At 37.1% G+C, this 12,276-nt stretch overlaps 1 protein-coding gene across 1 annotated transcript; it reads left to right on the top strand.

Moving 5' to 3' along the window:
• Positions 1 to 563: 563 nt before the first annotated feature.
• LOC131722750 (zinc finger protein 16-like) lies at positions 564 to 11,555 on the top strand. Its single transcript, XM_059015820.1, has 3 exons — positions 564 to 1,213; positions 8,754 to 9,074; positions 10,038 to 11,555. Exons 1-3 carry the CDS (start codon positions 943 to 945, stop codon positions 10,703 to 10,705), a joined length of 1,260 nt encoding a protein of 419 aa, XP_058871803.1. The 5' UTR covers positions 564 to 942; the 3' UTR covers positions 10,706 to 11,555.
• The last annotated feature ends 721 nt before the right edge of the window (positions 11,556 to 12,276 follow it).

Here is a 12,276-nt window from a genome sequence, read left to right on the forward strand (position 1 = left end):
TCCCATTCCACAAGAAAAACCTGAGAGGCGTTAGAAAACTAAAGCTCTTTGAATGAAATGCTTTTTATTATATGAATAACTACCCAGTGGAGTGACAGAGCAGGCTTAAACTAAATCTATTGAATGAATAATGAAATCAGATAATATTAATGTCTTAATAGACACTCTTATCCAGGGCAATTTACAAGATATCACATTATTTTTACATACAATTACTCATTTATACAGTTGGGTTTTTACTGGAGCAATCTAGGTAAAGCACATTGTTCATGGGTACAGCAGCGGTGTCCCCCACCTGGGATTGAACCCATAATCCTCTGGTCAAGAGTCTAGAGTCCTAACCACTACTCCACACTGCTGCCCAGATAATATGTCAGAGAAACTCATAAATCAGTTTAGCATTATTTTATTTTTTTTACATGTTTAAACCTTTAGAATAAATATCTGAATATTTGAAAAGTATAATAACTGTGTGGAAAAAGAGTCAAATCATTTTAATTTGTATTACAAATCATTTATAAGATCATTAATGTCATGACTCGAAGGTGATTCACACCCCCTGACCAGGTGGCAGTAGCACATGGAGTGAGGATTGGATCTGTTTGCTACACACTTCTTTGTCATCCAGCGCTCGTCTCTTGTTTTGCGCCGCGGCTGCGCCTGCGCAGGACCTCTTGAGAAGCTGCGCGGCTCTGCAGACTTTTAAACCCGTGGATGCGTGACCTGGATCTGAATCTGGACACGTTTTCCGCAGAATGTGCTCAGACTTAGTACCTGGAATAGAAAGGGTTGCTACTGCTTGCAAAGTCTGTGTGTGATGCATATATTTGAATGGGAAGGCTACGATAAAAACAGATATATCTTACTAAATACAAACCGAAGGCGGTGTTTCTGAATGCAAAGAGGATTCCGCTAGAGCAGTCTCAAACTAAACCAGTGAAGATGGACGTCAGTGTCTCCGTGTGGTTGTTTCAAGACGAGCTCGCCTCCACCGTCGAGCTCGCAGTGAAAGCGGCTGCAGACAGCGTCGTGTGCGCGATTACTGAAGCTGTGAGCAGCAAATTCACTGAATTACAAGAGGACATGTCTGCAGTGGAGAGAGAGAATGAAACTCTGAAGCTGAGATTGGAAATATCAGAGAGCGAGCTGAAAGCCGTGCGAGGGTGTATAAACGCTGCAGATGCAGATATTAAACAGCCTTTCATATTTCAAGGTAAGATGGGTTTTATTGTGTGGTATTGCTCGGTCAATCCAACACCTCAAACCACCTTATCCTGGAAAGATCTTGGGTCGAATCTCTCTTCAGACGCGTTTTAAAGTGTTTGATTATTATAAGCGCGGTTAATAGCACAGCTCTGTCCTAATATTGGTTATAAGGAGTCTACTTGAGGCATTGTGTTATTTTATAGATTATAAGAACGTAGTGCATCTAACCTAGTCTAATTCATATTTAAATATGTATTCTAGAAACTAAGAAACTACTATATTGGTAAGTCTTAAGCAGTCTGTAATTGGAGAGACTTACACAGTGTCCTTCTGGTAAAGTGTATAGAGTCCCGCTGAGACAGTCACAGACCATGCTGCAGAGCTTGAGAATGTAAATATCTCTGTGATGTATTTGTGAGGGTCTTTTAATAGAGCCTTTTATTAGACACAGTGTACAGACCCTGATTAACAGCAGTACTAGAAATAATAGCGCGCTCACAATGCTTTTAACTTATTCACGCTCGCCCTGGCAAAAGGTTTCTTGACATAATCAAGCATAAATAAGAGCCAGACACTTTATATTAACGATATTTTGTATTGTTATTATAAATAATACCGGTATATCCTGGCGCTGCACCACAGCATCATCGCAATGTATTCAGTGCTGAGTGGGCTCCACAAATGGCACCTGTAATTGAGCACCGAACTGCATCATGGGATTGACTGTCCTGTCCTTCTTTATATAGTCCTAGCCCAATCCCAGATGTCCATTGGAGGAGTAATCATATACATTATATATATAATCAAAACACGTGCTGAATATCATTCTGCAACAAGTGAAAAAAATATGCAGCCCAACTACATAAAAAATGCTTGTGGAAACACGCTTTTATTGAATGGAGGTTTTACTCCTCGTATTTACCAGTCTAGTTATGATGGAGCTGTATGGGAACAGTGAAAAAAAAAACTATAGTCGTCTGCAATCAGAAAACTGGTGAAGCCACTCTGACTGCGTCGTGTGTCCCAGCTCCTGGTAAGTGACGCGTTTGTGAACTTCACAGTCTTCTGGGAATTGTAGTTCGTCGCCGTGATGTGATAGTGCTGTTATGTGCAGTCGCTGTCATGTCCCTCGTGGTGATGTCATAGTACTGTTATGTGCAGTCGCTGTGATGTCCCTCGTGGTGATGTCATAGTACTGTTATGTGCAGTCGCTGTGATGTCCCTCGTGGTGATGTCATAGTACTGTTATGTGTAGTCGCTGTAATGTCCCTCGTGGTGATGTCGTAGTACTGTTATGTGCAGTCGCTGTAAATTCCCTCATGGTGATGTCATAGTGCTGTTATGTGCAGTCGCTGTAATGTCCCTCGTGGTGATGTCATAGTACTGTTATGTGCAGTCGCTGTGATGTCCCTCGTGGTGATGTCATAGTACTGTTATGTGCAGTCGCTGTAATGTCCCTCGTGGTGATGTCGTAGTGCTGTTATGTGCAGTCGCTGTCATGTCCCTCGTGGTGATGTCGTAGTGCTGTTATGTGCAGGTGATGTCGGCGTGGTTTTAGACTCGCTTTTATTTCATGTAACTGTATATATTATACTATAACAGTGTGTATTAAGAATGGATAGTGGTGCAGTATATATTATACTATAACAGTGTGTATTATTAAGAATGGATAGTGGTGCAGTATATATTATACTATAACAGTGTGTATTATTAAGAATGGATAGTGGTGCAGTATATATTATACTATAACAGCGTGTATTATTAAGAATAGATAGTGGTGCAGTATATATTATACTATAACAGTGTGTATTAAGAATGGATAGTGGTCTAGTATATATTATACTATAACAGCGTGTATTATTAAGAATGGATAGTGGTGCAGTATATATTATACTATAACAGTGTGTATTATTAAGAATGGATAGTGGTGCAGTATATATTATACTATAACAGTGTGTATTATTAAGAATGGATAGTGGTGCAGTATATATTATACTATAACAGTGTGTATTAAGAATGGATAGTGGTGCAGTATATATTATACTATAACAGTGTGTATTATTAAGAATGGATAGCGGTGCAGTATATATTATACTATAACAGTGTGTATTATTAAGAATGGATAGTGGTGCAGTATATATTATACTATAACAGTGTGTATTATTAAGAATGGATAGTGGTGCAGTATATATTATACTATAACAGTGTGTATTAAGAATGGATAGTGGTGCAGTATATATTATACTATAACAGTGTGTATTATTAAGAATGGATAGTGGTACAGTATATATTATACTATAACAGTGTGTATTATTAAGAATGGATAGTGGTGCAGTATATATTATACTATAACAGTGTGTATTATTAAGAATGGATAGCGGTGCAGTATATATTATACTATAACAGTGTGTATTATTAAGAATGGATAGTGGTGCAGTATATATTATACTATAACAGTGTGTATTATTAAGAATGGATAGCGGTGCAGTATATATTATACTATAACAGTGTGTATTATTAAGAATGGATAGTGGTGCAGTATATATTATACTATAACAGTGTGTATTAAGAATGGATAGTGGTGCAGTATATATTATACTATAACAGTGTGTATTATTAAGAATGGATAGTGGTGCAGTATATATTATACTATAACAGTGTGTATTATTAAGAATGGATAGTGGTGCAGTATATATTATACTATAACAGTGTGTATTAAGAATGGATAGTGGTGCAGTATATATTATACTATAACAGTGTGTATTATTAAGAATGGATAGTGGTACAGTATATATTATACTATAACAGTGTGTATTATTAAGAATGGATAGTGGTGCAGTATATATTATACTATAACAGCGTGTATTATTAAGAATGGATAGTGGTGCAGTATATATTATACTATAACAGTGTGTATTATTAAGAATGGATAGCGGTGCAGTATATATTATACTATAACAGTGTGTATTATTAAGAATGGATAGCGGTGCAGTATATATTATACTATAACAGTGTGTATTATTAAGAATGGATAGTGATGCAGTATATATTATACTATAACAGTGTGTATTATTAAGAATGGATAGTGGTGCAGTATATATTATACTATAACAGTGTGTATTATTAAGAATGGATAGCGGTGCAGTATATATTATACTATAACAGTGTGTATTATTAAGAATGGATAGCGGTGCAGTATATATTATACTATAACAGTGTGTATTATTAAGAATGGATAGTGATGCAGTATATATTATACTATAACAGTGTGTATTATTAAGAATGGATAGTGGTGCAGTATATATTATACTATAACAGTGTGTATTATTAAGAATGGATAGTGGTGCAGTATATATTATACTATAACAGTGTGTATTATTAAGAATGGATAGCGGTGCAGTATATATTATACTATAACAGTGTCTATTCTATTATTAAAATCTATCATTTGCTCAAAACAGCGTGAAGCTGCAGTTTGTTTGTTAGAAAAATTCTAATCATAAAATAAATAAATAAAGTACATTGTTCAGCTGATTGTAAACAGAATTAGGAAACAAACGCTCATATTGTTTAAAATCCAGACACTTACTAATACAGGGTATAACAGAATTAGGAAACGATCGCTCATATTGTTTCAAACCCAGACACTTACTAATACAGGGTATAACAGAATTAGGAAGCGATCTCTCATATTGTTTAAAATCCAGACACTTACTAATACAGGGTATAACAGAATTAGGAAGCGATCTCTCATATTGTTTAAAATCCAGACACTTACTAATACAGGGTATAACAGAATTAGGAAGCGATCTCTCATATTGTTTAAAATCCAGACACTTACTAATACAGGGTATAACAGAATTAGGAAGCGATCTCTCATATTGTTTAAAATCCAGACACTTACTAATACAGAGTATAACAGAATTAGGAAGCGATCTCTCATATTGTTTAAAATCCAGACACTTACTAATACAGAGTATAACAGAATTAGGAAACGATCGCTCATATTGTTTAAAATCCAGACACTTACTAATACAGAGTATAACAGAATTAGGAAGCGATCTCTCATATTGTTTAAAATCCAGACACTTACTAATACAGAGTATAACAGAATTAGGAAGCGATCTCTCATATTGTTTAAAATCCAGACACTTACTAATACAGAGTATAACAGAATTAGGAAACGATCGCTCATATTGTTTAAAATCCAGACACTTACTAATACAGAGTATAACAGAATTAGGAAACGATCTCTCATATTGTTTAAAATCCAGACACTTACTAATACAGAGTATAACAGAATTAGGAAGCGATCTCTCATATTGTTTAAAATCCAGACACTTACTAATACAGGGTATAACAGAATTAGGAAACGATCTCTCATATTGTTTAAAATCCAGACACTTACTAATACAGGGTATAACAGAATTAGGAAACGATCGCTCATATTGTTTAAAATCCAGACACTTACTAATACAGAGTATAACAGAATTAGGAAACGATCTCTCATATTGTTTAAAATCCAGACACTTACTAATACAGAGTATAACAGAATTAGGAAACGATCTCTCATATTGTTTAAAATCCAGACACTTACTAATACAGAGTATAACAGAATTAGGAAACGATCGCTCATATTGTTTAAAATCCAGACACTTACTAATACAGAGTATAACAGAATTAGGAAGCGATCTCTCATATTGTTTAAAATCCAGACACTTACTAATACAGAGTATAACAGAATTAGGAAGCGATCTCTCATATTGTTTAAAATCCAGACACTTACTAATACAGAGTATAACAGAATTAGGAAGCGATCTCTCATATTGTTTAAAATCCAGACACTTACTAATACAGAGTATAACAGAATTAGGAAGCGATCTCTCATATTGTTTAAAATCCAGACACTTACTAATACAGAGTATAACAGAATTAGGAAGCGATCTCTCATATTGTTTAAAATCCAGACACTTACTAATACAGGGTATAACAGAATTAGGAAGCGATCTCTCATATTGTTTAAAATCCAGACACTTACTAATACAGAGTATAACAGAATTAGGAAACGATCGCTCATATTGTTTAAAATCCAGACACTTACTAATACAGAGTATAACAGAATTAGGAAACGATCTCTCATATTATTTAAAATCCAGACACTTACTAATACAGGGTATAACAGAATTAGGAAACGATCGCTCATATTGTTTAAAATCCAGACACTTACTAATACAGAGTATAACAGAATTAGGAAACGATCTCTCATATTGTTTAAAATCCAGACACTTACTAATACAGAGTATAACAGAATTAGGAAGCGATCTCTCATATTGTTTAAAATCCAGACACTTACTAATACAGAGTATAACAGAATTAGGAAGCGATCTCTCATATTGTTTAAAATCCAGACACTTACTAATACAGAGTATAACAGAATTAGGAAGCGATCTCTCATATTGTTTAAAATCCAGACACTTACTAATACAGAGTATAACAGAATTAGGAAGCGATCTCTCATATTGTTTAAAATCCAGACACTTACTAATACAGAGTATAACAGAATTAGGAAACGATCGCTCATATTGTTTAAAATCCAGACACTTACTAATACAGAGTATAACAGAATTAGGAAACGATCTCTCATATTATTTAAAATCCAGACACTTACTAATACAGGGTATAACAGAATTAGGAAACGATCGCTCATATTGTTTAAAACCCAGGCACTTACTAATACAGGGTATAACAGAATTAGGAAACGATCTCTCATATTGTTTAAAATCCAGACACTTACTAATACAGAGTATAACAGAATTAGGAAACGATCTCTCATATTGTTTAAAACCCAGGCACTTACTAATACAGAGTATAACAGAATTAGGAAACGATCGCTCATATTGTTTAAAACCCAGGCACTTACTAATACAGAGTATAACAGAATTAGGAAGCGATCGCTCATATTGTTTAAAATCCAGACACTTACTAATACAGAGTATAACAGAATTAGGAAACGATCGCTCATATTGTTTAAAATCCAGACACTTACTAATACAGAGTATAACAGAATTAGGAAGCGATCGCTCATATTGTTTAAAATCCAGACACTTACTAATACAGAGTATAACAGAATTAGGAAACGATCGCTCATATTGTTTAAAATCCAGACACTTACTAATACAGAGTATAACAGAATTAGGAAACGATCTCTCATATTGTTTAAAATCCAGACACTTACTAATACAGAGTATAACAGAATTAGGAAACGATCGCTCATATTGTTTAAAATCCAGACACTTACTAATACAGAGTATAACAGAATTAGGAAACGATCTCTCATATTGTTTAAAATCCAGACACTTACTAATACAGAGTATAACAGAATTAGGAAGCGATCTCTCATATTGTTTAAAATCCAGACACTTACTAATACAGGGTATAACAGAATTAGGAAACGATCTCTCATATTGTTTAAAATCCAGACACTTACTAATACAGGGTATAACAGAATTAGGAAGCGATCTCTCATATTGTTTAAAATCCAGACACTTACTAATACAGAGTATAACAGAATTAGGAAACGATCGCTCATATTGTTTAAAATCCAGACACTTACTAATACAGAGTATAACAGAATTAGGAAACGATCGCTCATATTGTTTCAAATCCAGACACTTACTAATACAGGTTACTATTTAAGAGCAGAGGATGCATGCAATAGGGAGAGCCACACCAGTACAAATGTATTGTAATACTAGAAGGGATGTGATTGGATGCATATCTACAGTTCACATGACATTGCACAAGTAAGCTTCCAATGTTGCTGCACTTTGAAAAGTCAGAATTGTGTAAATCACTTGTTTCCATGAAGCTGCTTTGAGATTAAGCAGCTCTCCTGCTGCAGCCCCTTGTCTGCTCGTTGTATTTGACACATTGAAACTTGTATTCTGTGTTGACAGTTTCCATACCAACCATGATCACAATACAGTATGAGTTCACAGAAAGACATTCCTCAGACACTCTGCTGAGACTTGCCTCTGTTGTCCTCAGCTGTTGTGCGGTTTCCTGCTGCGAGGGACAATGTGTTTTAATTTGGGAGTTAAAAAAGGGTAAAGTAACACTATTAATTAAAAATAAATCAATAAAATAAGAGAAATAGCTCCTCTTAGACCCGCTGGCATTATGTTGACTCGGAAATGTCTTCATCTAGACAATGTGGGGAAGCTATAAAAAAGGCCAACAAGATGCTCTGATATATTGTGAAAAGTGTTGAATTTAAATCAAGGGAAGTAATGTTAAAACTTTACAATGCATTAGCAAGACCACATCTAGAATATTCTGTTCAGTTCTGGTCACCGCGTTACAAAAAGGATACTGCTGCTCTAAAAAGAGTGCAATGAAGAACAACCAGAATTATCCTGGGTTTAAAAGGCGTATGCAGACAGGCTAAAAGAATTGAATCTATTCAGTCATTCTGACAAAGGGCTGGCTTTGTAGAGGAACCTAGCTAGTAAGTAAGAGTTGTAATTTTATACAATTGTTTCCCACAGATCCCATAGAGAGCCACGCTATCCCTGAATCTGAAGCACAGGAGGGGCCAAAGATAGAAGCAGTTTACACACAAGAGGAGTCCTTTGAGCCGGAGTGGTGTGCAAGTCTAATACAGGTTACAGGGCTGCCATGTGTTAAAGATGAAGACGTCCCTGAACAGGAATGTGTTCCTATTAAAGAGGAATTCATAGAACAGGAATGTGTCCCCATCGCAGAGGAACTTCCTACTGAAAATAATGTCTGTACACTTGAGGAGAACAATAAGCTGGGATCCAACCTGTGTGATGATTCTCCATCTGGATGTGATCTGGGATTTGGAGGTAATCCTACAAAACAAGCAGCATTGAGCTGCCTATTCATCGTGCAGAACCTGGTACTGAACACCAGCAGTGTGCTTGAGATTAATATATTAACCAAGGGGAGCTGCCCAACCACTATGTCAACAAGGACATCACTGTGCTTGCTCCTGAGGCTCCTGCTAACTGTGCTGCCACTGCCACACCTCTTTAGAATGCTGTGAGAGCAGCGCTGTCCAATCACGCTAGATGTGCAGCCACTGCCACGCCTCTTTAGAATGCTGTGAGATCAGCGCTGTCCAATCACGCTAGATGTGCAGCCACTGCCACGCCTCTTTAGAATGCTGTGATATCAGAGCTGTCCAATCACGCTCCTGGAGGCCATTCCACTCCTCATTGAACAGGTTCACTTCTATAAAGTGCTGCTCCTGTGCCTGGATGGAGCTTTAATTGGTTCATTTAAACAACTCAGAACAGGGTTGGAACAAAGAGCAGGAGTGGAAGGGCCAGCTTTGGAAACCCCTGTGTTAGATCTGTGCCTTTCCCCATTTCTGATAGACTGTTTGCAGTTGTGCTGCTCCCACAGCTTTACAGAGCTGCAGGGATCACATTTCCCATCACTGGGTGATGTCACATCCAGTCTGGTTGCTTAGTGTCCCCAGAAGAAACATTTCAGTAGAGCATTTCTGTGGACAGTATGCAGCAGCATCGCCACAATGAGAGTGAACCCGTATTGTATGACCCATCAGTCTTATTTGATTTCTTACACTTTATTCAAATACAATATCATGTTTAAAAGCTCATCTCACTACAACTATCCCAGGGACTGTAATGTTTGCTCTCAGCAGCACATTTCACTCTTGTGCGTCTCACAGTAAGCATTGCTGTGTTGTTATTGTCATGTTTATGACATGAAGCCCTGCAGAACAGTGCACGTGGGAGAATGCTGTACAATAACCTTTGTCTCTCTTCTCTTTCTTTCTTTAGCTTTTAAAGTAGATGAAGGAGAACACGACTCCACTCCATCACCCCAGTGCAAAAACTCTTCTAGAGGCAAACCTCAGTGCAAGAAACACAGAGAAACAACACCCCAAGAAGAGTATGTGAAGACATTGAGAACTCACTCAGTTAAAATCCCTTCTTTACAAGACAGACACCCACTTACTGTGGAGTGTACAGAGACACCACATTCTGCATGTTTTAACAATTCAGAAACCCAGGGCAACTTGAAGACCTTGCCTCATTCTATTAAAGGTGGGAGCAGTTCTTGTCAATTAGACGTTCCTGAAACTCACAAGGGAAATCCCACAGGAGGGACTACGTTTTCCTGGGCTGATTGTGGGAAGAGTTTCAATCATATATCACTGCTTAAAAGACACCAGCGCATTCACACAGGAGAGAAACATTCCCACATACAGACCAGTGATAAGAGTTTCACACAGTTAGGAAATCTTCATTCACACCAGCGCATTATCACAGGAGAGAAACCTCATCACTTTGATGTTTGTGGGAAGAGATTCAGCCATTTAAGAGACCTTAAAAGACACCATCAGATTCACACAGGAGAGAAACCTTATCACTGTGCTGTTTGTGGGAAGAGATTCAGCCTGTTTGGAAACCTTAAAAGACACCATAAAATTCACACAGGTGTGTAATCCTCTCCCTGCACTTAGTGTGGAGAAGTGAAGTCAGTTGCAGGCTCTTACAGGACTCGAGAACATTCTCAGAATTGCAGACGCTTGGGGACACCTAAACAACAGGAGTGCATTTGACTAAATACAGAAATATTTACTGAAAACAAAACAATAAACCTGCTTGATAAACAGGGTCCCCCCTAATCACAATCTGTTCAGATCAAAAGCTCACAGACTCAAATATGAACGAGTACATCTTGTATTCATCGTCTTGTTGAGCATTCGGATTGTGTTACCTCACATTAGTAATATATTAAATAGATGTGTTATTATGAATGCACGTTTCTCTTTCCTTTCTCATGCGTTGCTCAGCCTCTTGCAGTGGGTTCTGTGGAAGCTTCTCCGATACCACGGTGAATCTGCGGCACCTCAAGACACAGCACAGTGTACTGCAGTTATCATGCGGGCAGCTTGCAGTGTAAGCAGTACTGTTTCCAGCAGGGGGCACCAGAGAGCTTTTAGGAATGTAATGGTCTGCATACCATTGCTTCTTAACGAGATGATTTCTTTAATACTGCCCTCTCTCTCTCTCTCGGGTAATCTATTAACAAACGCAGGTTCTGTGTTTTTAATATCAATTTGTTGATTGACTTCGAGACTACTAAACCAAATAAAATCTATATTAAAAATGTTTTGCTGTCTGTATTAAATGCTGTTTTAAATGTTGTTCAGTGTCTTGTCAATCAAGGATTTAATTTTAAACATCCAGTAATAAATACTGTAGATGTCCTTGTTTCTGCATTTCTTATATATACCATGACTGGAGCAGCTTTTTAAACTGCTGTCTGCTCATACAAGCGATCCATGTGCAATCAGGCATATATTTTGTCATTGAGTATTCTGTAGCTCTGTGGTTTATAAAAATAGCTTTTACATGTTTAACTTGAAGCCCATTTCAGTTCTACGCTTTCCTGTAAAATGTTCCCCGCTGTTACAAGTTTGTTATAACTTTTTATTATTTATGATTTTGGGAAATGCACTCTCGTTAGATATTTTATGATCTGTAGTTTGAAGTCGTTATTATTTGTAGTGTTTTAGATTGCAAGGTTGTGAGATTTTAAACAGCAATCTCACACGCCTGCATGGAGGTTAGAATCAGGGATGGAGGATTTATAAACTGCAGAATCAGGCATGGAAGACAGAGCAGGCATTTTCAATACTTGGAAATGGGACTTTTAGCAACAATGCCTCCATCTTTTGGTTGAAGTAGATTATGATTAGCTGCTCCGCAGCTTAGTATGCAGCTCTGTACTGAATCCACAAGTTCATTGCAATTGACCCAGATGGTTGTCATTGCTGGCTTCATTAGGAGCACTAGGCACTGGGAAATGTAGTTCTGATGCCATTTTAAATCCCAGAACTACATTCTCTTTAACAGATTTCCGTAAGTGCTGTGCGCTACACCACTATCTGTGGAAGAGGCTGAAAGCAGAGCCACGCAATGCTGTTACAAAGCAATGCCAGCAGCATTCATCTGGAGAGCCTGCACAACCTCTGCCCCAGATTTACAGCCTAATAAAGTCAAGGATACC

This window comes from Acipenser ruthenus, chromosome 51 (genome assembly GCF_902713425.1).
Source record: "Acipenser ruthenus chromosome 51, fAciRut3.2 maternal haplotype, whole genome shotgun sequence".
Lineage (NCBI taxonomy): Eukaryota > Metazoa > Chordata > Actinopteri > Acipenseriformes > Acipenseridae > Acipenser > Acipenser ruthenus.